Source organism: Phyllostomus discolor, chromosome 8 (assembly GCF_004126475.2).
Source record: "Phyllostomus discolor isolate MPI-MPIP mPhyDis1 chromosome 8, mPhyDis1.pri.v3, whole genome shotgun sequence".
Classification (NCBI taxonomy): domain Eukaryota; kingdom Metazoa; phylum Chordata; class Mammalia; order Chiroptera; family Phyllostomidae; genus Phyllostomus; species Phyllostomus discolor.
The window spans coordinates 76,052,871-76,079,003 of NC_040910.2; the positions used below are offsets into that span (position 1 = coordinate 76,052,871).

Below are 26,133 nucleotides of genomic sequence, written 5' to 3' on the forward strand. Positions count from 1 at the left end.
GCCGGCCGCTGTCATGGCAACGCGCCGGCTCCAGTCCCCAGGGCGCGAACCCGCATTGTGAGCGCCTGGAGTTGGGCCTGTACTAGGACCCGCGGGGAGGCGAGGCGCGCCCCGGACCCTGCGGCTGGCTGAAGAGAAAGTTGCTCGAGCGGGAGCTGGCCTCAATCCAGCTAGACGCCCCCCTGATTTCTACCCGCTCGTTTTCCCGACGGGAAGGTCCAGGGGCCCAGAGCGCCTTGATTCTGGTCATGGGGAAGGCAGTAGTCCTCTGGCTGAAAGGCCGGAGCTCCATCGTTAGTCTATGCCCCCTGCCCTCAGTTGCAGATTGTTGGTAGAGGGAGTGGGAGCGCAGAAGACCTGAGCCTAAAGAGGCTGGCTAGACTCCCTCCTCCGTAGGGGTCGTCAGGCCCAGTTCGGTCTTGCAGTTCTGTTGGAGGGGTGGGCGAGAGTTGGGGTAACCGGGACCCGCGGGAACTTGTACAGAGGTCGTGAAGTTTAAAGAAACGCTTTCAACGCTATTTGCCTGTAGCAGACGCCCACGAAGAAAATGACGGTAAGAAAAGGTTGCTCAAAGTGACAAAGCACATGCTACTGCAAACTGAGGTGCGGCGTATAAAAAACTAGTTGAGAAGAGGGGCTCAGTCCTTTGCCGCACGAATGGAGAATCTTACATTCAACATCTTTCTAAGTGATACAACTCGATAGAGCAAAAACTGAAAATACAGGGGAGCAAAACAGCCCTCCGGGGCTAAAAGCGCAAACTTAAAGTCTACATTCGCCGTTTTAAAGCCCCTAACCGCAGACAGCCGCGTGGGAAAAGTTTACTAAGCGGTTTTGTGGAGACGCGAAGGCAGCGCTAAGACAGGCTGGTAGGAAGGACCCTCGCGAGAAGACGGGCGGATCCCTAGTCCAGCCACGAAGAGGACACGCCCCCAAAGACGGAACCGGAAGTTCCCGGTCCGGACAGGAAGTGGTGCTGACTTGGTACACGTGAGTGACAGCATGGCAGCCCACCGCTCTGGTCCGCTCAAGCAGCAGAATAAAGCTCATAAAGGCGGGCGGCATCGGGGTCGCGGATCCGCGCAGCGGGATGGCAAGGGTGAGAATAGAGGGTTGGAGGAAGGTGGGCTGCTGAGTCTATTTTAACTGCTTTTGTCCTTGCGGAAACTCAACTCCTATCTCCGGCCTGGACCCAGCTTAAAGGCGCTAGATGGGTGGAAAGAAGACCCCTTTCTTCATTTCCTTCTGGTGTCTGGCACAGAATCCCTTTATGATCTCCCTCCAGGCCGTCTAGCACTGAAAAGCCTAAGTAAGAAGGTGAGAAAGGAGCTCAGCAGAGTAGACCAGAGGCATCGCGCCAGCCAGCTCCGAAAGCAGAAGAAGGAGGCGGTGAGAGAAGCAGGAACTGGGGATGGTGGGGCTTCACAATCGTCCTAGGCGAGTAATGACTGGTACTAGAAAATGTGACCCTGAGAAGGGACCGGAGGTGGATAATAACCCTAGAGCACGTCTCAGTGTGCAGGTCTAGACTCATGCTAGAGCATTCTTTGCTTTGGTCCGAGATCCTGCCCCCACTCGTTGATACACGTGTCGCGTTTTACAAGAGAGATTCGGGAGGGGTGGGTGGGGGGGAAGAGTAGAGCATCCATACTGTTGTTGGAAAGGCAGTACTAGAATGAAGTACTAAAACATTGAGGTATTCTCTGGTCCTTTGTATTTTCAGGTTCTGGCAGAGAAGAGACAGCTGGGCAGCAAGGATGGCCCTCCTCATCAGGTACTCGTGGTGCCCCTGCACAATAGGATTTCTCTGCCAGAGGCCTTTCGGCTGCTTCAGGATAGAGACACTGGAACAGTACACTTGAATGAACGGGGAAGCACCCACAGCTTTATGCTCTTATGCCCCATCTTAAAACATCGATGGTTGTTCACATCTGCAAGTCCAGGTTAGAGTATACAGTATTTTCTGTCATTATGTATTGAGTAGTGGTGATATTTTTTTTTTTGTTAATATGTGCTGGGACTGACCACCTCTTCCTACTAACTTTGTTTTCTATATTTAGGGGATCTGCACACTGTACTAGACTTGGCTAAAGTGGCTGATACCATCCTGTTCCTTCTTGATCCACTAGAAGGCTGGGATAGTACTGGGGATTATTGCCTTTCCTGCCTCTTTGCCCAGGGCCTTCCCACCTATAGTAAGTGATTTGCGAATATTAGAGACCATGGAAGAAGTGATTTAGCATTTATTGTGCGCCTATAATTTGTTTCAAGGTGCTTAAAATTTTTTTGATTACAGTTTACATTCAATATTATTTTGTACAAGGTGCCTTTTTATTTCTGGGCTGCCCTTTGCCCAGATGAAGAAAAGTATAAAGTTTGGTTTTACTTTGTAATTTAAGGTAGCTGAGTGTCGGGTTTTCCAATGATCTCTAGACTCATAACTGTTAGCTTGTTTGTGAACTTGCTTGGGGGATTTTCATGTAGTGAAGCAAGAGGTCATAAAGCTCTTTTCTCTTTTGCTCACAGCACTAGCAATCCAGGGGATTTCAGGCCTCCCACCAAAGAAACAAATAGATGCCAGAAAGAAGCTAAGTAAAGTCGTGGAGAAGCGCTTTCCAGATGACAAACTCCTTTTGTTAGACACTCAGCAGGAGGCAGGGATGCTGCTTAGGCAGTTGGCTAACCAAAAGCAACGGCATCTTGCCTTTCGAGATCGGCGGGCCTACCTATTTGCTCATGATGCTGACTTTGTGCCTAATGAAGAGAATAACTTGGTGGGGACCTTGAAAATTTCAGGCTATATTCGTGGGCAGGCTATGGATGTAAATAGCTTGCTGCATATCATTGGACATGGTGATTTCCAGATGAAACAGATAGATGCCCCTATGGACCCTTTCCCTTTAAATCCTAGAGTGATCAAATCCCAAAAGAACCCAGGCATGGCAATGGAGGTAAGATTGATATTCTTTTTTTCTTTTTTTTTTAATGGAACTCTTTTTTTTTAAGATTTTATTTATTTATTTTTAGAGAGGGAAGGGAGGGAGAGAGAGAGAGAAACATCAATGTGTGGTTGCTGGTAGTTATGGCCTGCAACCCAGGCATGTACCCTGGCTGGGAATCGACCCTGCGACACTTTGGTTTACAGCCCGAGCTCAATCCACTGAGCTATGCCAGCCAGGAAGATTGATATTCTTAAAGACTGTGTTGTAAATTCATCTGTAAGCTGGTATAGGATGGGAACTAGTTTCAGAGAATGTAGTCTGCATGCCTAGACAACTACCCTGGTCCCTTCAGGTGACTGCTAGTTTGAAGTAAGGTACTAGTAGACTACTAATATATTGCTATGTTACATGTTTATCCATCCAGCACTCTGTAGATGCCTTATACAGCAGTTGGCTCTGAGTTTATAGAAGACACAAGATGTAGTCTCTTTCCTCAGACAATTAGATCAGGAAAGAAATGGCAAACAAGTGAAGTAAAGATTGAGAAAGTGTGGGTGAGGTACAGACCTGTTGTGGGAGTTGAGAAAGACTGACAAGCTTCACAGATATCAGACTTCAGCCAGGTGTTGAGAAGGATGAATGGGATTTATGAGTGTTAGATGAAAGACTATCCTAGAATGTAGAGATAACATCCTAGCATAATGATGAGTCAAAGGGTGTCTTTGAACTCTGAAGAAATCAGCTCGATGGGAATAAAGTATGTAATAAACGGATATAAGTGGGGCCAAATTATGAAAAACCTCAAGAGCCAAGCAGAGGTTTACGAGTAGACTTAAAATGCTAGGAAACAGCCATTTGTAAAAACTCCACAAGCTTTTGTTTCATTTTATTTCATTCATCTTCTATTGAGGTCTATGTTATTTTCAGATAGTCTGGTTACTATGTTAGACTAGTAGATTTTTGGTTAATGTTTGACTGACCATCACCTGCTTTGCATTTTTAGATTTGTACTACAGATGCTGTAGCTGATATGGAGGAAGACCTTAAGGTCTTAATGAAAGCAGACCCTGACAGACAAGAATCTTTGCAAACAGAGGTTATCCCAGATCCAATGGAGGGGGAGCAAACCTGGCCCACTGAGGAGGAACTGAGTGAGGCAAATGGTTGGTAGTGGCAAGCTTGTTTTTCCAGTAATTCATATGGCCTGAAATTATGGGGTTTGCCTAGCTGCTCACAGTCAGGATCCAGTAAAGTAGAGTGGGATGAGAATGTATTTGGAGGTCTGTTTCTTCTTCTTTTCATTCTTCTCTTGAATGCTATGAAGTTTGCATTAAGCACACTGCTTTGCTCTGTTTTTCAAAATCACTTGTTATTGTTTTCTAATGAACAGATAAATAACTTTGGATTCATTACAAGGTTTATTTAGTTGTATGAGTATTGCTAGTTTTGAGGCAGCTGAATTAAATTTGGAAGTAGTAGTTTGTTTTGCTCATAGTGTCAGCTAGAATTTCTAGTGTCTGGATTAGGTGAGAATACCCAAAGTAATAGGGGAAAGGAGGTATATCATTACTTGTTTGGGCTTTTACAGACATCTTGAAGGAAAATTCCAAGGTGGTAAAGAAGGTTCCCAAAGGAACATCCAGTTACCAAGCTGAATGGATTTTGGATGAGGATTGCGAAAGTGGTGGGGAAGGAGATGAATATGATGATATAGAGCATGAGGATTTCATGGAAGAGGAATCTCAGGTAAGGAAATGGTCCGATCAGATACTTCTGTGTACAGCCAAATGCAAGGCAAAGTGCAGTCCTAACCTTGAGGTGCATGTGTGGTCAGTTTTTCAAAAATGACTTTGTAGTTGTCGGGAATGAGACTTATTTTATGACTGAGTCCTTTAGCATTGAAACAGTTTGGACTAGGTGTCTAATAAAGTTATTTTATTCTTAGCTTCAGTCTTTTAGGGTAGATGTAGGTATGGGTTTCTTTTGAAAGTATAATCTTTTTTATTTTTATTTTTAATTTTAATTGTTGTTCAAGTACAGTTTTCTGCCCGTTACCCCCATCCCAGCCCACCCCCCTGAAAGTGTAACCTTATTCCACAGGATGAGAGCAGTGAAGAGGAGGAAGAGGAGGAATGTGAAACTATGACTATAGGAGAGTCTGTGCGTGATGATCTGTATGATGAGAAAGTTGATGAAGAGGCTGAGGAAAAAATGCTGGAGAAATATAAACAAGAAAGACTGGAAGAGATGTTTCCAGATGAAGTAGATACGCCCCGTGACGTGGCTGCTAGAATTCGGTCAGTCAAGTCTAAAATCAATAAGTTTTAGCTTAAAATGTATGTGTCTCAGAGCTATGTCAGTGTGATGCAAAAGAAGAACAACAGCCCTGACCAGCATGGTTTAGTTGGATGGGCAACTTCCCACAAAGCGAAAGGTCACCAGTTCTATTCCTAGTCAGAGCACATGCCTGGGCTGTGGGTTTGTTCCCCACTTGGGGTGCTTAGGATGTTTCTTACATCATTGTTTCTGTCCCTTTCTTTCTCCCTCCCGTCCCTTCTCTCTAAAAAAAAATTAAATCTTAAAAAAGAAAAAAACTGGCTCTGGCTGGGGTGGTTCAGTGGATTGAGCATGGGCCTGTGAACCAAAGTGTTGCTGGTTTGATTCCCAGCCAGGGCACATGCCTGGGTTGCAGGCCAGGTCCCCAACTGGGGGCGTGCGAGGGGCAACCACACACTGATGTTTCTCTCCCTCTCTTTCTCCTTCCCTTCCCCTCTCTGAAAAATAAATAAATAAATTCTTAAAAAAAAAACGGTTCTGCCTCTGAAGAGCTAACATTCTATATGGGAAGATAAAACATACATACAGGAAGCAGTAATGCATTATTAAATTCTAAACTGTGTGGTATAGGTGAATAATGTTATAATACTTTAATGAATGAGAAATACTAAGATTAATTTACAAATGCTTCCTATGTGAACTAATACTCAATTGAAGTAGTGTTTGGAGATTTGGGGGAGTTTGGGTGGAACCACAAAAATAAAAGCATGAAGGTGCAGGTGATCATTTCTGCTCTGGGGGTCAGTCTGACTAAACCCAGAGAGTTTGTTGGATATTAGAGAAGTAAGCCTTTCATCAAGGACCGTGTTCCTCAGGTTAAGGAGCCACTCCCTGACAGGTACCAGTGAGCCACTGTAAATACTTCATCCTTTGTCAGTGAGAAGCTTGGGTTTGGTTTAGAAATACTTGTTAAAAACTGTTTTTGGAGTGTGGTCCTGATTTAGGCTGTTACGTTATCTTGAGAGATACTGATAACAGTTACTTTAAGTTAGAGCCTTGGCCATTTTATTGACTTGAGTGAAAGTCAAGTCAATTTATACGGTATATCCGTATAAATTTGACTAGAATTTTTTCAAAATCTCCTATGTTCTAGATTTCAGAAATACAGAGGCCTCAAGAGCTTCCGCACATCTCCATGGGACCCTAAGGAAAACCTTCCTCGAGATTATGCTCGGATCTTCCAGTTTCAGAACTTTACTAATACCAGGAAACGCGTCTTTAAAGGAATTGAGGAAAAAGAGGTTGAAGGAGCCGAGGTACCTGCCTTCTTCCTTTATTGACCTCTGCAATTAGTTTCTGTTTGCCAGGGTGCCCCCTCCTTCACTTCTCTTGGGAAAAGTTCCTTATTTAGTTTTGTGCTGTCCACACCTGAATTAGACGTGCTGCTGGATCATTGATAAGAGTGATATTGGGAGCAAAGAGGTATCAGAAATGTTAACTAGAAAAGTTTAATCTGGGGGTTTGAGGCATCTGTGAAAGGCAGTTTTGAAGGGCGAGGGTTGGCTTTAGGGTAGTATGAGACTGTTAACGTGTTTGGAGAACTGTTTCGTCATTTTTGAGGCCTTAAGGGTAAATGTGTGATTGTGCCCTGCCTTCTTCTGGCAGGTCGGCTGGTATGTCACACTTCATGTCTCTGAAGTACCTGTCTCTGTGGCTGAGCACTTCCAACGAGGGGCACCCTTGATCGCATTTTCTTTACTCCCTCATGAACAGAAGGTTAGTATCTTGCGGGAAATGGGAGTTATGAAGATTTCTGACCAGTTTTTCCTGACAGTCTAAAATTTTATTTATGACTGGCATTTTGCTCATTGGATTAGGAACAGGGATGATAGAGAAGTCAATGATGGTTTAACCCAACATGTCTGAACCTGTCTGAAGCATCTCAGTGATGCAGCCTGTGTGGTGCTGAGACTTCTCTGAGATGATTATATTTGTCAGATCAGATTTTAACCAAGGGTTGGCAGCTTAAAAACAAAGAGGGTTTTTGCCAAGGTATAGATCTCTTTTCTCTTGACGGCCAGCAGTCATGTAGATTGGAGTTATGTGAGACTCTTGGCCTTCAGTCAGTGAGAGTAAGGGTTGAGGAAGAGAAGGGGCTTGAATGAATGTGGTTTTGAGTGAGTGCCTTGAAGTCACTGACCATGTGGCAGATGTTGAGCCCTTGCATGTTAGACACAGGAATGTCAACTAGTATAGAGGGTAAGTGAGAGCTGTGAAAACCAGCATGTGTTCAGTTCAAATGCCAGTTGTTGGTGGAGGTAAAAAGTGAATCTCTCTCATCATCTGTACTACACCATGGATTAGCATTGTCTTTTTTTTTTTTTTTTTTTAAGATTTTATTTATTTTTAGAGAGAGGGGAAGGGAGGGAGAGAAACATCAGTGTGTTGTGGTTGCCTCTCACACACCCCCAACTGGGGACCTGGCCTGCAACCCAGGCATGGATCCTGACTGGGAATCAAACCAACAATGCTTTGGTTCACAGGCCAGCGCTCAGTCCACTGAGCCATATCAGCCAGGGCAGGGTCGTCAGTTCTTAGAGTGAATCTGAAGCTGTTAGTTTTGTTTGCCACCTTTCAGGTTAAGCTGTTCTAGATATGAAGTACTCTTTTCCTTACATGGCCCCTAGATGTCAGTACTGAATATGGTAGTAAGTCGGCATCCTGGCAACACTGAACCTGTAAAAGCTAAAGAGGAGTTGATCTTCCACTGTGGGTTCAGGCGCTTCCGAGCCTCCCCTTTATTTTCTCAGCACACTGCAGGTAAGCAGTGGGGAACTTCCTGGGTTCTTGTCTATCCTGTTGTCTTCTGGGGGCCTGTAACTATTGGTGGGGAAGTATAGAGTACACACTTTCAAATTCTAGGCCTCTGGGTTAGAGATATTTTCAATACGGTGGTTTAGGAGCCAATGATGTATTCATTCAAAATGTCTGAACCTGTCTGAAGCATCCCAGTGATGCAACTTCTGTGTGATACTGAGGCTTCTTTATCATGAGCATATTTATTCCAACATAGGTTTAAAAAAATTATGTGTGTGTGTGTGTATTTATTTATTCATTTTCAGAGAGGGGAAGGGAGAGAGAAAGAAAGGAGGAGAGACATTGATGTGAGAGAGAAACATGGATCAACCTGGTTTGCAACCCAGGCATGTACCCTAACAGGAAATGGACCTGGTGCCCCTTTAGTTCATAGGTCGGCACTCAATCCACTGAGCCACACTACACAAGGCCCCCAAAGTAGATATTTTTTTAAAAGATTTTATTTATTTACTTTTAGGGAGGAAGCAGGGAGGGAAAAAGAGGGAGAGAAACATCAATGTGTGGTTGCTTCTTTTGCACTCCCTGCTGGGGACTTGGCGCCAACCCAGGCATGTGCCTTGACTAGGAATCGAACCGGCAACCCTTTGTTTCACAGGCCGGCGCTCAGTCCACTGAGCCACACCAGCCAGGGCCCAAAATAGATTTTTAATCAGAGTTGGCCACTGTATAAAACTGGTGTGTCGAAATGTGGAACCCTTAGCATCTGATACACCAGTGGCAGTGTTGGTGAAGGCTAGTGGGTTGCCCACAGTTGGATAAAGCAAGACATGTGTGGCTTCTGAGATGTTGAGACTGGATGGGTGTTTGGAGAGTGGTGACCAAGGACACTTTGGTGGCAAAAATTATTGTACTACATATTAGGAGTGGGGAGCAGTTTTGTACTAACTTTGGGGGCTTGTGAACATCACCTACACACCCTTAGCTCAGCAATGGCCAGATGAAAATGATGAAGACAATATTAGTGTGGGAACTCTGGGCAATTTCTGTTCGCATCAGCCATGCTGTCTAAATGAGGGATTAACTGTTCTTTCCCTTAACATATTTTATTACCCTCTACTTTAGCATTGAAAAAAGGAGCCGAGTTTCATTGAAGGTAAAAACAGAAGCTTCAGATAGGTCTCAAGATCAGAGGTCAGCAAATTATGGCCGTTGGGCCAAGTCTGTTTCACTATTTGTAAAGTTGGAACACAACTTTGCCTTTAAAAAAAAATATGTCTTGGCTATTTTGTGCTACAGTGACAGAGTTGAGTAATGGGAACAGAGAGCATATGGCCACAAAGTCTAAAATACTTACTCTCTGGCCCTTTATAGAAAATAATTGCCAGTCCTCACTCAAGACTAAGAGGTGTCAATTTAGTGGACGTGTTCTCTATAAAGCACTGATTCTCCAATGAGGTAAGGGTAGAATGTATTAGAATCACTGGAGAACTTTTTTAAACAAAAAATATAGTCCAGGCTTCAAGATTCTGTCTCTAGTTGGAAAATCACTGATAGGTTGGGTTGTATCTTACAGATATATTGAAGCAGGAAAATATTTTGAGATCTAATGGGGTAAAGAAACACAAGTTGCCTTGGGTGTAAAAGCTGCAGAAATACAGATTTTCATGGGCCTCTGGGTTACCTATGGTTCCTTTAAATGTTTTTGGTTTTTATTATTTAACCCTTATTATGGCAGCGGATAAACATAAATTTCAGAGATTCCTGACTGCTGACATGGCCCTGGTGGTGACAGTGTATGCTCCCATCACTCTTCCTCCTGCATCTGTGCTGCTTTTCAAACAGAACAGCAATGGTAAGTTGAGTTCCCAGAGGTAAACAGACCTGCAGGTCCCTAATTGATGTAACATGGGTTTCTGTATTTCCATTTGGGAGCCAAATGATATGAAGGTGATGATAGTTTTCAGAATGTCCCAATCTCAGCCTCACAATAGTTCTAAGGCATAGATGACAAATGGGGTTTAATTTTGCTTGCAAACTTGAGCTCATTGGTAGAGACTGCTCAGAGTGCTATATTTCAGACAAGTTCTGGGGACACGCTCAGTAGGAATATCACTTAATGATATTTGCCATGGACCCAGGAAGACAGCATAGTACATCTATACTTAAGGTCTATCAGCGGTCTTTAAGTGGACTAGAGCGGTAAGTGCTTTGGCCTGTAGACTCCCGCTGCTCTGCTTTTGCCCCTTAGGAATGCACAGCCTCATTGCCACAGGCCACCTATTATCTGTGGATCCAGACAGGATGGTCATCAAGAGAGTTGTTCTGAGTGGTCATCCTTTCAAAATTTTCACTAAGATGGCAGTAGTGCGTTACATGTTCTTCAACAGAGGTAGGTGTGAAGGTGGGGATCTGATTGCCTATGTGGGTGAGGGTTGGGTTTGTGTTTTGAGGGTAAATGTCACATCTTGGTCTTTGTGTTTCATTCTAAGAGGATGTGCTGTGGTTTAAACCGGTGGAACTGAGGACAAAGTGGGGCCGCAGGGGACACATCAAGGAGCCTGTAGGTAAGAGAAAGTGATATTTGGAACACGATCTAGATTTCTGCAGTGCTACTAAATCACTATTGAGGTAGAGGACCATCAGTAAAAATTTTTATTTTAATTTGACCAGCTTGCTGTGTTTTCTTTCTAGGTACTCATGGCCATATGAAGTGCAGTTTTGATGGGAAGCTAAAATCTCAGGACACAGTACTGATGAACCTCTATAAACGAGTTTTTCCCAAATGGACGTATGATCCATATGTACCAGAACCAGTACCTTGGGTGAAAAGTGAGATTTCTTCAAAAATGCCAGAAGTGGACATGGAGTAATGGATTTGGTGGAATTCTGTCTCATTGCTACTAGTTAGCAACCTAGGGATGGGAATCTACAGGTTGTAGTTAGGCAAAGCTTGTGTCTACTTCAGCCTAGAAGTCTGCTGTCCCTTTTTGCAAAAGGTTTTTCTTGGCCTTGATAAGGTGTCTCAGTTAAGTATGGGTGTGTTTTGATTGCTACTTCATCCAAAAAAACTATTAAATCTTACTGAAATAAACACTCTCCATTAGGATTTTGAAAGCTGTTTAAGATGGCAAGATGGGAACTTAACACTGACTAGGAAACAACATTAACAAGTGTCTGGAGACATTGAAACCCATTTCTTCCTTATGGATAAATTAAACAAAAACAGATTGATAAGGAGCTGGCCTTTCAGCCTGCTTCATCCAAGTTACAGAGGTTAAGTCTACATTTCCACCACTGAGCACAACACAGATGTTCTTTACTTCTGGGGAAATGGTTTGAAAATGCTGAGACAGAACAGCAGCCACTCCAACACCAGCTGTAGGTTCAATAAGCAGTTTCATTCTCTCCCACACCAGCTGGGTTGCATACTGTTGGCAGAGAAGGGAGTAATAATTAGTGAAATGGGGGAGGAGAGCCTAGTTGGTGGGCCTTTTCAATTAAAGCCTAATTAATACATGTATATACATACATGCTTGCCAGTGAAGATCTGTGTTTTTTTCATTCTAACTCTGCTACTGTTGAGGGCTGTCCCAATATCTAGGGCACCCTCCCCCATGTCATGAGTCAAGTCCCCAGTGGATGAGTTGCTACATAGAAGAGAAGTATCTTTTGGTTAAAAAGTTATTCCATTCTTTTTGTTACTTTCTTTCCTGTTGGAACCTCACCTTAATTTCATCCTCTCTGACAGTGAAGACATCATCCACGAGGTCCCTTATAATAGGCCAGGTGTTTAAGCCAATGCTAGATTTGACACCATCTGCTATGGTTTCTGGAGGGTAGGGGTTGGGGGTCAGTTCCCCTTTCAGTTTGGATTGGTAGCAGTCATCTGCATTCAAGGGTTCAGCAGCATATACCTTCACACTAGGTCTCAGAGCCTACAAAGAGGAATATTAGACATATCACCACCAGCCACGTGTTTTGCCTACATGCCTGCAGTAAAAGAGGCAGTACAGGTAACACATTTCTAACCAAGCAAGAGCCTTTTCTGTGATAACATAATGAAAACATGACTGTAAAGCACTTTAAATTGTGTGCCTAGTGATGGCCTTCAGTTGCCTAGATCACATCTGGTTCTATTGGTAATGGGAAAACAGCCCCTGGCTTGGATAAAAGGTTGGTGAGAAGGAATTCAGGGGAAGGACTGGGATAGGCTGCTACTCATTGTAATTGCTTTTGTGCTGTAAAGTCTCAGATTAAGAAAAGGGTAGTGAGGCGAAGAAGGGTCTTCCATCTCAAGTGCTAAGAATTGATGGGAAGGAACAGCAATTTAGGGGAAATGTTAAGCAGGTGCCACAGTGTACTGTGATGGGAAATAAAATCCTCTGTGCCTAATGTGGGGAGTCTTCCAGGAGTTTTCTCACCTTAACTGTAATTGCTATTCCAGCAACCATTCCTCCTCCTCCTACAGGTACCACCAGCGCATCTACCAAGGGAACCTTTAGTGAGAAGAATGTAAAGTATAAATAGGTCTATTAAAAAACAGTTTTCTATGTACATAGCAAATAGTTGATTCTACATCCAAACATCAGATTTACCAGTAGCCCAGTAAGAACTGACGAGGCTTACCTGGTTCAGCACTTCCATGGCAATTGTCCCTTGCCCGGCTATCACTGCAGGCTCCTGGTTGGGATGTACCATGATGCCTTCCGTTTCTTCCATAATTTGTTTTGTAACTTTTTCTCTGGCCTGGAAGTACATTTAGCTTACTTGATTTGTATTTAATAGTGTTTCCAACAAGTTAGACTCAGTCATTTAATGCTTTATTGGCCACCTCCATTTTTGAGACTGGGCACTGGGGACATAACTGAACAAAACAGTCCCTGTGCTAAAGGGAGTTGTGTGCCTACACAGTGGGGAGGGCTGGGATGTGTAAGTAAACAAATGCTATGTCTACGTGCTATGGAGAAAAGTTCATTTATACGGGATACTTAGGAAGGGCCCCTCTGGTAAAGTGGCATTTTAATAGATGTGAATCAGACCTGCTATCTAGAATATTTCAGTGAAAGTAATTCCAAGTGCTAAGACTACAAAGTAGAGTGCTTAGCCTTTCTGAGATTGCTAAGTGGTTGGCATGGAGTGTTTGGGGGAGGATAACTGTAGGATGAGATCGGAAAGATAGGAAATGGGCCAGTTCATTTAGGCCTTAGGTGGTTGGAAGAACTTCGGTTTCCACTGCGGATGAGGTGGGAAACCATTGGAGGATTTGGGGCCGACAAGACAAGTTCTAAGTGAATGGATAGACCTGGTTGCTGTTTGAAAACAGACGAGTGGGAGAAGGGTAGAAACAAGAGACCAGTTAGGAGGCTACTTAATCTACATAGTAATGGTAAAGGCTGTTAGAAGTAGTTGGATTATGGAAATATTTTGAAAGTAGAACTAAGATTTGGATGTGGGGTGCAAAAGAGTTACCAAAATGACTCCAACTTTTTTTTTTTTTTTAGCAACTTCGAAGGATTAAAGTTGCCATTTACTGAGATGGGTGAAACTGGCTGAAGTGTAGTAGAGGGTGAATAAAATCAGTTTGGGTTTAGACACAGCAAGTTTGAGATGCCTAATTAAGACATCCCAGAGGGAACGAACACTAGGTAGCTGTTGGATACACACATGTGAGTTAAAGGCAAAGGTCAGGGCTTGAGTTAGCATGTAGGTGGGCAGTATTTTGAACTATGAGACTAATAAGATCATTTGAGTAAGTGTAGATAGAGAAAAGGTTGGGCATGCTAATATTTAGATAAAGGGAAAATAGTGAAAAGGAATACCTGATAAGATAGGAAGTCTCATTTGACAGTGAAAACTTAAGGTGTTACTGAACATTGCTCTCTTTCTCACCTCATCACTCTGTTCACTGAACACTATAGAGGCTCCATAGGCTTGTATTCCCAGTTTTTTACAGTTGGGAGCTGTCTGAGGCACCACAATATAAGCAGGAATTCCTGAGATGGAGAAACACATTCAGTTAGTACAAATCTGGAGAATTTAGGATAGAAATTTCTGTTGAGTCTCTTGTAATCAGATACATGCTCATTTACTTCTTCCCACAGCTATCCTTAATCTCACTGAAAGTAAGGATACTTTTCCACTTCTAATGATCCTACCCAATACCCTGAGAAATCAAGTACCTTCCAATTTGGCAGCATAGGCAAGAGCCTGGCCATGATTTCCACTGCTGTGAGTAACAACAGCTTTGGGCCTTTCTGAAGTGGCAGGAATCAAACCTCTGATTGCATTGAGGGCACCACGAATCTAGAAAAAGAGGAAAGTGAAATGTATGTATTTGATTAAAGTTTCTTTTCAAAAAACCAAGGAGCTTTACTAGATTTTCTCTTCCTAACACCATACATCCAGTCTATCACTAAATCTTATCCAATTCTACTTCCTAAATACCTCGCATGTGTCTCTGCCACTATATTGGTGAGGCCTCATTGCTTGCATGTTACCAAACCTCAACTGATCCCACTTTAAGGATCATTCTCCTCTAATATTTCCACTAGGTTATGAAAGTGATCTTTTAAAAACAAAGGTTATCTTTTTCTTTGCTTTTTTTTTTTTTGTACAAGTTGCATGCAGCCTTTGAAACACATGTACTGCCCCTCTCAGTGTTGTAGCCATCCAAATTTGCTTCTAGTTTCCCTCCTACCAGGTTAGCTCACACTCCTGTACCTCTAAGCATGCTCATACTCTGCCTGTAGTATTTTCACCCACTCCATGATCTGGTTAAAAGTACTCATCCTGTAAAGCTTGGATCAAACATGTTAACTTCCTTGATCTCCCAGGCAAAATAAGTCGCTTCATTCTCTGTTCTTTCATGGCACTTTGAAAAGGGCCTCTCTTAAGACTCTCTCTTAAGACAGTCCTCGTAAGCCTATTTGTTGACCAGCCTGTCTTTCCCTGCAAGGTGGATGTAGGTCAAGGCCTACTGTATATGTGCCCAATAAGCCATGGCAGAAGCAAAGGGCAAGAGAGAATGGAGAGTTTTTTCCTGTTTTAGTATAAAAGCTTTCAGTTGATGGGAGGGAGGAAAGGTAGATTCTTGAAGTCCTAGAGCTACCACTTCACAGGTGCTGACACAGTACTAAATGCTTTCAGATTTTTACCTGAAAGGATCTTAAAGTTCAACTAATGGTTAGAAAATCCAGGTAATGAGTCAACAACAGAGTCTTATCTTTTTGCATAGGAAAGACACTGACATAGTTTGTGTAATAAGATTACACGAGGATTTAGTTGGGTTGACATTTTATATTCAGAATAAGGTAACAATGAATAGCAAGTTGACACCAAGTGAGTGCTTACACTGGGTTATGCAGTGGTCACACGTGCCCATCTTACCTTGCAACGGTCTAGAGTCTGCTGTCTCCATTTAATTACTAGAAGTTCCCTCTTTCATTCTCATGTCCAAATTTAGTCAGTAAACTATATCACCCTAATTATAAGCAGTGTTGAGATTGTGTAAAAGTGGCTCCTCAACATCTGATGCTGAGTAACTAGAAGTTGATCAAAGGAAAATTTCTAGTTTCCTTTCTTCAGTTATAAAAACATGAATTCTGTCTACCTCACTGGGTAGTCAGGAGGATCAAATAAATTTAATATATGAAAAGGGGTTGAAAAGATACATGACACACTATCAAAAGGGATTTTTACCTTAAAAGATCCAGTTTTCTGGAAGAGTTCACATTTGAAGAAAAGATTACGTCCCGTTACTTGATTCAAAATGGAGCTAGTTAGCACTGGTGTGAGGTGGATAAAATCTCGAATGTTGATATGAGCTTTTTCAACATCAGCAAAGGAGATGCAGTACTGAGCACACATGGTTCTGAAACCTGAGAATAAAAAAGGGGTAAAAGCAAAGTCCAAGATGTGTTCATTGAAAAGGTTTTGAAAATGCAAAACAGCTCCATAGAATATATAGGTGTGAACTACAGTGTAAACTATGGACTTGAGGTAGTAATGTGTTAAGGTAGGTTCAACCATAACAAATGTACCTTTCTGGTGAGAGATGTTGATAATGGGAGAGGCTATGCATGTGTGGAGCAGGGAGGCTTATGGAAAATCTCTACCTCTGGATCAATTTTGATATGAAATTTAAACTACTCAAAATATTTAAAAAATACAAGAATATGCCTAACATAGGAAAATAGGCCTTGGACCTGTCGTGTTAATGTGGGAACTGTCTCCATTACTATGGCTCTAGAATCTTTGTATAGAAGGGAACTTATCTTGAAGCTGAGTTTCTTAGTAAATACAAGGTTTTTTGTTGTTTTTTTTCTGATGAAGCTTTATAGGAAGTAATTGGTGATGAGTATGGAAGGCTTAAATTTCACGTCTTACCCATATCATCCATCACTTGATATTTCCATCTTTATAAAGAACTGCATTCAAAATCTTCTATAAATTTTTATTTCAAAAAAGTATTTAACAATGAAAAATTTCCTACAATCCTATCATAGTAAATTATGATCATTTTCTGTTTCCATTTTTTTCAATATACATACTTTATGTGACAAAGCAAAAAATAACATTTTGTTTACTCCTCCATTTGGCTCAATTTCTTCAAAGTTTTCATAATTATAATTTTCAGTAACTGTATTATGCCTCCATTTTCAGTACTTTTATTGTAGTATTTAACCATAACACTTCTCTTTGTTTTTTCTTATTAACTAACAAAAGCAATGCATGGTCAATAGAAAAATAGAATTTAATCTTCCTCCCCAAACACAATTGCTTTCTAAGCTCTGGTGTTTATCTTTCCAGACTCACATATATATGCAAACAAAACTTGACAGGTTTGGTAACTTTTTTAAAAAAGTATTATGAATATTGATCTTTGCTTATCAATAGGTATATTTATGCACATTTTAAACAATTTATTGCTTTTAGAGAGAGAAAGGGAGATAGAGAGAAATATTGATTTGTTGTCCACTTATTTATTGCTTGACTCTTGTTGTGCCCTGACTAAGGATTGAACCCACAACCCTGGTGTATTAGAACGGTGCTGTAAAACAACTAAGCTACCTGGTTAGGGCTTATACAACCTTTAAAATGGCTTAATAGTACTTCTTCTTTAAAAAACAACAACAACTATAGTTTTACATAACTCTGTTGTTGAACATTTAGATTGGGGGGGGGCTATAATAATGATGTAGTGAATAATAGTGTTGTTGCAAGATCTTTGTGTATTTCCATACATGCTTTGGGTAGATCCCACTAAATGGTATTTTGCATCAAAAGGCATGCACACATCTAAGATATTTGATACCCACCCCCACCGCCAAATTGATCTCCAGAAGAGTTGTAGATTATCCCATTTTATACTCCCAACAGCAGTTTGCAAGGAATGTCCATTTTCCTTCATCTTTGCAATATCATTTTTATCTGTCAATTTAATGAAATGTCTAGTAGTTAGAATTTCGTTTTCTTTAAACAGTGATTGAACATTTTTTCCTGTATATCTATTGGACACTTATTCTTCCATGAATCTTTACCACACCATTACTGGCTGAATCATCTTATTCCTTTGAAACATTACATTTATCAAAATTAAATTTTTATTAATGTTTGGGCTCATCTGGACTTCATATTTTGTTCCATTTATCAGGCTGCCAGTTCCTTTTTCAGTTGTTCATTGTATTATGTTCTTCCCTGATTACTCATTTGAAAATTTATTGGCTTTTCTCACAAATAATTCTTCCAAAGGGACATTAGACATCCTTTATTAAGGTTGTCAGAAATTCCACTGTAAAATGAACAAATGAATTGGGGGTGTAACTTACATTTAAAAAAGAGTCTTCCTGTCCACAAACATAGGTGTCTTTCAATTTAGTAAAATTGAAAGTAAATTTAGTAAAGTAAAATTTAGTGAAGTCTTTTTGTTTTAGGTTTCTCAGTAAAGTTTTTATAGTATATTTGGGTCCTGTATAGATGATTAAATTTCTGCCTAAGTACATTTTTGTTGCTTTTGGGATATTTCTTTCCTTTGATTTTTATATTGCTTACTGGTGACATATATAAAAGCTAATAATTTTGCATAGTTATCATGTAATAAGATATTTAATAGACTATCTTATTACATCTAATAATTTTATAGTTCATTCTTCAAGTAATCATGCTATCTATAAGTCATTTGTCTTTACCTTATAAATACCCCTCTGGTGGCCCTGACCAGTGTGGCTCAATTGATTGCATGTCCTCACACAGGGAAAGGGTAGCCCATTGATTCCAGGTCAGGGCACACACCTGGGTTGCAGGTCAGGATCAATGTTTCTTATATCTCTTATGTTTCTTTCCCTCTCTTTCTCCCTCCCATCCCTCTCTCTAAAAACAAATAAAATCTAGAAAGTAAAAAGTTTAAAAATATCCCGCTGGTAACTTTTTCAGTGACTTCATGGTTACTGGTTTAATATAGATTTGCCACCTCCTCCTGAATTAATTTCAGTAACATATTTTTAGCAAAATAATGTCTAATTTAAAATTAGTATAAAGTTATACATATTAATATTTCTAAGTACTCTTTATATCTGTGGTATTCACTCAATCATTCAGTCATGAAATATTAAGCACCTTCTATGTGTCAGATACTGTTTGGTCTGGGGAAGTAGTGTTAGACAAATAGACTTGTCTCTGCCCTCATGAAGCTTACGATCTAGTGGAGTGATGTGTAATAATCCCAAAATGAACATGTATTTACAAATAGCAATAGGCAATACTAGGAAACAGTGTTATGATAGGATACTATAATATGGGGCCTTATTTAGATCAGGTAAGGTCCTCTATGGAGAAGTGAAATTTGAGTTATGACCCATAAGATGAATGGGCAAGTAAGAAGAAAAGTGTTTCAGGTAGAGGGAAAAACATGGGTGAGGCTTTAAGGACAAGAGGTTGGCATATTCCAGGAACTAAAAGGAGGGCAGTGTATCTGAAAATAGTGATCAAAGGGGAATGTGATAAGAGGTGAGAGTGAAGTTGGTTGGCAGGGTCTAGATTGTAAGGGACAATGACTTGTAAGGGAGAGTGATTTTATTTAAGAGCAATAGAATGCCAATGGAGAATTTTGAACAGGTAAGTGACATGTTGGAATTCATATTTTCAGAAAATCACTCTCATTATGGTGAATGAAAAGGAAAGAGATAAGAGTGGTATCAGTCAATTCAGCTAAGTAGTGTTAAGAGTTGTCCACATGAAAGACAAGAGGGACCTGGATGGCGAAAGTGAAGGTAGAAAAAAAATAAACACTCAAGATACATTTTGGAAAAACAAACCTTACTTAAAAAATGGGTGAGCCTTGACTAGTGTGGCTCAGTGGGTTGGGCATTGTCCTGCAAACTGAAAGGTCTCTGGTTTAATTCCCGGTGGGGCCACATGCCTGGGTTGTGGTCCAGGTCCCTGATTGGGGGTGTGCATGAGGCAAGTGATCCATGTTTCTCTCTCACATTGAAGTTTCTCTTCCTTTTTCTCCCTCCCTTTCCCTCTCTCTAAAAATAAGTAAATAAAATCTTAAAAAAAAATGGGTGGACTTGTATAGACATTTCCAAAGATATACAAATGGCTAACAAGTACACGAATAAAGATGCTCAACATCACCAATCATTAGGGAAATGCAAATCAAAACCATGAGATACTACCTTATGCCTATTAGAATGACTATTATTTAAAAAACAAACAAACACAGAAGATAAGAGTTGACAGGGATGTGGGGAAACTGGAGCTCTTGTGCACTGTTTGTGGGAATGTAAAATGGTGTAGCTACTATGGAAAATAGCATGGTAGTCCATCAAAAAATTAAACAGGTTTACCATATGATCCAGCAATTCCACTTCTGGGTGTATACCCAAAAGAATTCAAAGAGGATCTCAAAGACATATCTGTACACCTAGGTTCATAGCAGCATTATTCACAATAGTCCAAAGTGGAAGCAATCCAACTATCTCTTATTTTTTTTTTTTAAATTAATTCCAGAGAGAGGAGATGGGAGGGAGAAAGAGAGGGAGAGAAACATCAATGGTTGCCTCTTGCACGTGGCCTGACTGAGGAGCAAACCTGCAAGCCAGGCATGTGCCCTAACCAGGAATCAAACCTGTGACCTTTTCATTTGTGGGATGACACCCAACCCACTGAGCCACACCAGCCAGGGCCCCAGTATCTATTGACAGATGAATGGGTAAACAAAATCTGATATATACATATAATGGAGTATTATTCAGCCTTAACGAAATGGAATGTTGTTCATGCTATAACATGGACAAATCTTGGGGATTTTATGTTAAGTGAAATAAAGACACAAACAAATACTTATGATTGCACTTATGTGAGGTACCTAGAGCAGTCGAATTCATAAGAAAGTAGAATGGTGGTTGCCAGACGCTTGGGGGAAAGGGCAGGAAACTTATAGCATTAGGGTATAGTTTCAGTTTTGCAAGATGAAAAGAATTCTGGAAATTGGTTGTATAACAATATGAATGTATTAGCACTATAGGACTGTACATTTAAAAATGGTTATGATGATATATTTCATATTATTTGTAATTAACCACAACTAAAAAAACACAGAGAAAAAGTTACATGTTGGAGATTATAATTAGGCCTCTTGGCTGCAAGTGATAGAACTCCAGTTTGAACTGGCATACGCATGAGATAAAGGTGGTGAGATTTATTGGCTCATGGAACAAAAGGAAGAATTAAACAATGGGAAGGGTAGGGATATGGACCTTCAGGAACAACTGGAACCAGGAATTTGAGATTTTCCAGGACTCTCTGATTGCTTCTCACCTCTGCTGCTTTCTGCATGTCAGCTTCATTCTTTTTCATTGCAGATCAGTTCCACATGGCAGGATGCATGGCTGCTGACAGCTCCTGTGTTTTACATTTTATGGCTTCCACACTGAAGAGGGATTTTCTTTCTTAGTTTCAGTTCAAAAAATTCTGGGTAAGGACTCTGATTGGCCCATCTTGGCCCAGGATCAGTGGCCAAGGGTGTGAGGTCATTTAAGACAACACTATGCAATAGTCAGAAGTATGTACAGAAACATGAAAAAGAAACAGAATGATTCCTATAACAATATCAATAATGTACATTTAAAATACATACATACATAACATACTATATATTATTAAAAAATATACATGTATCCAAGGACATATTTCAAGCATATTAGAGTGATGACTTAAGTGGGGAGGGTAGGAACATAATGGAAATTGGAATGAAGGGAAAAAAGATAAATTGAGAAAGGCTTTGATGATGGGAACCAAACAGTATGATTGCATTAAATTTCTGCACCTGAGGGAAAAGTAAAAGCAAATAGAGGGAGGGAGGAAGTAAGAAGGAAAGAAAGAGAAAGACAAAAAGAGAAAGCATTTCTGTGAGTGAGGGGCAGTTTTCCAGAGAAAAGAGGAAAATGTTGAGGTGAAGAATTCTGTAAATGTCCACTACAGATATAGAAGAGACAGATCCTAATACTGGATTGAATGTGGCAAGTGAGAGAGACAAGGAGAACTCCTGGGTTTTGTCTCGGTGGTAATTTATTGAGATATAAGACTGACAAATAAATAAGTATTTTAGGAAAATCAGAGATTTGATGAGCTAAGTTTGAATTACTTATGAGACATCTGGGAGGATGTTCTTTAGCTTTTTTGTAGTTGTTGCCAGAAATGTGTCTATTTTAATGTCTACTTTATTCCTGAAGAATGAGCTCTTCAATTTATCAAGTACTGTTCTTTTCCCTTATTAATTTCTGATTTTATTTCTTCTATGTTCCTTGTAATTTCCATTTTATTATTAAAATTAATAATAAAAGTACCTGAATATTGCTTTAATAATATACCACAGGTTTTGTGTACAATATTTTCATTAACCTTAGCTTCTAAAGAACCCATGATCTTAGTTTTACTTTTTTGACCCATTAGTTAATTAAAATTAGTGTTTAAAAAATTTTCCAAATGCTTACAATTTTTAAATTTGTGGTTATTCATTACTCGTTTTACTACTTTATGCTCAGCAATCATGACCTGTCCAATTTTTGTTTTTAGAAACTGAAATCCTCAATCCCCCATTATCCAAATATGCTTTGTTGTTTTATTGATTACTCTCATAATGTGATCAAATCCCTACTGTAATCATTTAAAACATTATAAAAATATATAGGTCTTTCAGTCTTTTCCATTAAATTGACTCTTTTCCACAAAGATAACCACTTTAAAAGTTTGGTGTGTATTCTTCCACAACTTTTGATAAATTTATATAGAAATTTATATGCAATAAATAGGTTTTGCTGCACTCAGAGCCATACTGTACACACAGGGGTGGACAAAAGTATGATTACAGTTGTTTGTATGGAAAATACAGTAATTAATACATAATAATACAAAAATAAACATTGTGTTTCCCATACTCACAGCTGTAAATGTACTTTTGTTTACTTCTGTATTCTGCAACTAGTATTTTTTAAAGCTAACATAACAGCTTGAAAACTGTTCCATGTCAACACATATTTCAATTTTTAAAGTGGTGGAAAAAAATTTTTTTTTTTTTTTTGGAAAAAAATTTTTAAAGAATTTTTAAAAAATGGATTCTTAGAGTAAGGGACACGAAGAGAGGGAGAGGAGGAGAAATTCTGAAGGAGGGAGGGGGAGGGAGGGAAGGAGGGAGAAAGGTAAGGGGGGGGAGAGAGAGATCAATTTTTTGTTCTACTTATTTATGCATTCATTGGTTGTGCCCTGACCAGGGACCAAACCCACAATCTTGTGTATTGAGATGATGCTCAAACCAAATGAGCTACTTGGCCAAGGTCATATTTCAATTCTTTAAACTCAGAAGCTTTCATTTGATACAGGTCTAAAATATGGTTGTCTTTTCATTTACTTTTACCTGATATTTCATGAGCCCTTTAAATCTGAAGGTTGAATTTAAATCATTTTTTAAAGATTTTATTTTATTTAATTTTAGCGACAGGGGAAGGGAAGAGGGAGAGAAACAATGATGTGTGAGAGATACATGGGTTGTAGTCTCTTACATGCCCCCAACTGTGGACCTGGCCCACAACCCAGGCATGTGCCCTGATCAGAAATCGAAGCAGCGACTTTTGGTTCACAGGCTGGTGCTTAATCCATCAGGGTGAATTTAAATCTTAAATTCAAAATTTTCTATCCACTTAGTGAATTTTCTTGTATTATCTCTTTGATTAATGCTCCTCCATAGTCAATTCTGTTATCACCTTCTGGAGTTCACATTTGATTATAAGTTTTCTGGATCCATTCTCCATGTCTCCTATCCTTAACCTTTAACAGTTTTGTCTATTATTATATTTTCATTCTAAGTTCTGGTAAATTTTCTTGAACTGGTTTAACTTCTGGCATGTCTCACCTGCAGTTCACTGACACTACTGCATTAATTTGGCAACAGTGTTTTTCCTGTTTACACAAGTTTTCTTCAGATTATTTTTTCATCTCAAAAAAAAAACAACAAAAAAAACCCCAACTGATGAAATGTCCTCTCCAATTCTGAACCTTCCTTCCTATTTCTTTCTTATGTTTTAAAGACTGTCATTTGTGCTGACCACTCAAATCACTCCCCTTTATTTGATTTTTGTTGGGGATACACTGGTTAGTAAAATTACATAGGTTTCGGGTGTACAATTCTATAACACATCATCTATACACCGTATTGTGTGTTCACCACCCCAAGTCAAGTCTCCTTCCATCACCATATATCCCCTTTACTCTCTTCCACCTCCCCCACCTCTCCTTCCCTCTGGTAATCACTATATTGTTATCCCTGTCTATGACTTTTTTTTTAATCCCTTTACCACTATCCCCTACCCACACAGGCCCCCAACCTGCTTCCCCTCTGACAGCTGTCAGTCTCTTCTCTGTATCTATGAGTCTGTTTCTAGTTTGTTAGTTTAAAAATAAGATGGATTTGCCCTGGCCAGGCAGGTCAGTTGGTTGGAGTGTCATCCTTACACCAAAAGGCTATAGGTATGATCCTTGGTTAGGGCACACACCTAGGTTGCAGATTCAATCCCTGGTGGGAGTGTGTATGGGCAGCAACTGATTGATGTTTCTCTCTCAAATCAATAAAAATATCCTTGGGTAATGATTAAAATAAATGAATAAATAAATAAAATAATCTAGATCCATTATATTCCACATATGAGTGAAGTCATATGGTACTTGGCTTTCTCTGACTGGCTCATTTCACTCATAATATTCTCCAGGTCCATCCATGCTTTTGCAAAAGGTAAGATTTCCTTCTTTTTATGGCTGAGTAGTATTTCACTCCCCTACTTTTGGACCATTGAATCTTTTCCTGTATCTTACTGACTTTATATGTCTGCTTAACCTTCTGGTGGCAAGTGTCTGTCACATAATAGGAACTGAATGAATTTCATCAGAGATTATTCAAATCCTTTAGGCCCACTCTAAGGAATAATTCATAACTATTTAAAAGCAGGGGTGTCCAACTTTTTGGCGTCTCTGGACCACACTGGAAGAAGAGTTGTCTTGAGCCACACATTAAGTAACAAATACTAACAAAAACTGATGAGCAAAAAAACGGTTTTAAATACATTTACAATTCTGTGTTGGGCCACATTCATAGCCACCCAGGGTCACAGGTTGGACACCCCTGGTGTAGAGGTTCAATAGCCTGTAGGGATTGGAAGGAGCAACAGGTGGAGGAAAGCAGCAGCCTTGGGGCACGGCGTTTCATCACAGTTCTGAAGAGGAGCTACTGAACAAGCAGTTCAAGTACCAGTCTCCTGATTTAAAGATGGGGAAAAAAATCTACCTGAACTCCAGGGAAGTCAAGTAATTTCTCCAAGAATCCAATCGTATAGAAATTCACAAACCGACTTATAATACCTCCTGATTTACTTCCACACAAACCCTCCCATCAGCAAGAGCCAACTACATTGTACTTTTAAAAGAAAAAGTCAAGAGGTTTGGGGATGTACTTTGCCATAAAGGAGAATACTTAGATCTGGTACTCATCAATTGTATCACCTCAGGTAATATGCAGTAAGGTTCTCTAAGATTTCGCTTCCTCACATTTGGGGAGTGGGTGGAGGTAGCGGGGATAACAATAATTACTCTTACAAGATCTTTAAGGTCTCAAAATAAAGGCCTGGGGCACTAGTCCAGCCCTGTGGTGGGAGACTCTGGCCTAAGATGAGGGAAGGAGGCCGGATTGTGGGTTGTCTTTGTCAACCCGAGCCCTCTACCAGCACCAGTAATTTCGCTGACCACCACAGCAACGACAGCGGCCGCCGCCGCCGCCGCCGCCGCCGCCACCGCCGCCACCGCCTGCCTATCCTGACTTCGCCTGGCCTCACCTCACCTCAAAAGCGCCGCGCCTCCAATTCCAGCCTCAGCTCACCTTCCACCAACACCACCTCTGCGCATGCGCAGTGGCCGCCTCCCACGCCCAGGCTCACGTTCGGAGTCTTCCCCACAGAAGTGCCTGAATGTTTTTCCTCCCAGTGCGGCCACCGTCGTTTGGGGAGGAGGGCGGGAGGGGGCGGGGAAAGGGGTGGGAGGTGGGTGAGCGCGCACCACCCGTCCGTCGTGGTTTCCTGGCTGCGCGCGGCGGCGGTGGAGTAGCTGCAGCTGTTGCAGCAGCGGCGAAGATGGCGGAAGGGTTGGAGCGTGTCCGAATCTCCGCGTCTGAGCTGCGAGGGATCCTGGCCACTCTGGCTCCGCAGGCTGGGAGCAGAGGTAAGTCGCACCGCCCAGCTCCTGGGCCGGGCCTGCCCGCCCCGCCTCCCTCTCCTCCTCTGCCTCCTCCCCGCTCGGTCCGCCGCACTCCGGAGCCCCCGCCCCTTCCCTCAACTGTGGGGGCGGCTGGACGAGGGCAGTCCTCCCCTCCCAACCAGCCCAGGGTCTGTGTGGGGTCCCGCTCAGCCAGCTCCGGCCCCCTTCGGACCACTCCAACTCGAGTGCCTGCCTCCGCCCCCTTTCCTACAGAGAAGGTGACTGTTCCCCCATTGCCCTAGCCTTGTTAGACAGCCCTTGGATTCTCAGCCTTCAGGAGACTAGAAAAGGAGTGGGCGCT

General features: G+C 41.2%; 3 protein-coding genes and 2 non-coding genes across 12 annotated transcripts in view; 4 read left to right on the forward strand and 1 right to left on the reverse strand.

Annotated features, from left to right (window-relative positions):
- The first annotated feature begins 54 nt into the window (after positions 1-54).
- TSR1 (TSR1 ribosome maturation factor) lies at positions 55-12,428 on the forward strand. The gene is made up of 15 exons (XM_028519082.2): positions 55-1,099; positions 1,286-1,389; positions 1,724-1,943; positions 2,061-2,195; positions 2,527-2,951; positions 3,946-4,105; positions 4,531-4,688; positions 5,043-5,239; positions 6,373-6,535; positions 6,885-6,995; positions 7,907-8,039; positions 9,772-9,888; positions 10,285-10,425; positions 10,526-10,600; positions 10,728-12,428. Exons 1-15 carry the CDS (start codon positions 1,003-1,005, stop codon positions 10,904-10,906), a joined length of 2,415 nt encoding a protein of 804 aa, XP_028374883.1. The 5' UTR covers positions 55-1,002; the 3' UTR covers positions 10,907-12,428.
- On the forward strand, positions 7,109-7,201 carry LOC114504435. The gene has a single exon (XR_003685204.1). It is a non-coding gene; the product is annotated as a small nucleolar RNA SNORD91 family (small nucleolar RNA).
- Positions 8,175-8,269, forward strand: LOC114504434. The gene has a single exon (XR_003685203.1). It is a non-coding gene; the product is annotated as a small nucleolar RNA SNORD91 family (small nucleolar RNA).
- On the reverse strand, positions 10,671-25,616 carry SRR (serine racemase). 6 transcript variants are annotated; one of them, XM_036034406.1, is made up of 10 exons: positions 25,420-25,616; positions 20,856-21,082; positions 17,354-17,465; positions 15,735-15,913; positions 14,216-14,339; positions 13,926-14,029; positions 12,663-12,782; positions 12,458-12,532; positions 11,762-11,971; positions 10,686-11,464 (listed from the first exon to the last, which is right to left on the reverse strand). In XM_036034406.1, exons 4-10 carry the CDS (start codon positions 15,900-15,902, stop codon positions 11,249-11,251), a joined length of 1,017 nt encoding a protein of 338 aa, XP_035890299.1. In that variant the 5' UTR covers positions 15,903-15,913; positions 17,354-17,465; positions 20,856-21,082; positions 25,420-25,616; the 3' UTR covers positions 10,686-11,248. The 6 variants fall into 6 exon arrangements, with proteins under 6 accessions (XP_035890298.1, XP_035890299.1, XP_035890296.1 ...); XM_036034403.1 differs by lacking the exon at positions 17,354-17,465 and adding an exon at positions 24,650-24,729; XM_036034405.1 differs by lacking the exons at positions 17,354-17,465; positions 25,420-25,616 and adding an exon at positions 25,179-25,321 and having other exon boundaries at positions 10,671-11,464.
- SMG6 (SMG6 nonsense mediated mRNA decay factor) overlaps positions 25,606-26,133 on the forward strand; it is a 225,046-nt gene continuing 224,518 nt past the window's right edge. For 2 of the 3 annotated variants that reach the window (XM_028519086.2, XM_028519087.2), the window contains exon 1: positions 25,606-25,796. In XM_028519086.2, the coding sequence (XP_028374887.1) occupies positions 25,709-25,796 (88 nt within the window). In that variant the 5' untranslated portion in view covers positions 25,606-25,708. Of the gene's footprint in view, positions 25,797-25,860; positions 26,051-26,133 lie in introns of those variants that run through there. The other variant, XM_028519088.2, reaches the window with a different exon arrangement.

Bases quoted from the DNA above. Each gene is read 5' to 3' on its own strand.
- TSR1 (XM_028519082.2), top strand. From the start codon at position 1,003: ATGGCAGCCCACCGCTCTGGTCCGCTCAAGCAGCAGAATAAAGCTCAT. The intron at 2,196-2,526 runs GTAAGTGATTTG...TTTTGCTCACAG, and splicing joins CCAGGGCCTTCCCACCTATA to CACTAGCAATCCAGGGGATT. The intron at 6,536-6,884 runs GTACCTGCCTTC...TTCTTCTGGCAG, and splicing joins AAGAGGTTGAAGGAGCCGAG to GTCGGCTGGTATGTCACACT.
- SRR (XM_036034405.1), bottom strand. From the start codon at position 15,902: ATGTGTGCTCAGTACTGCATCTCCTTTGCTGATGTTGAAAAAGCTCAT. The intron at 14,340-15,734 runs GTAAAAATCCCT...CTCTTTTTCTAG, and splicing joins AGAAAACTGGATCTTTTAAG to ATTCGTGGTGCCCTCAATGC. The intron at 11,465-11,761 runs GTGAGGTTCCAA...CTCTGCCAACAG, and splicing joins TCAGAGAGGATGAAATTAAG to TATGCAACCCAGCTGGTGTG.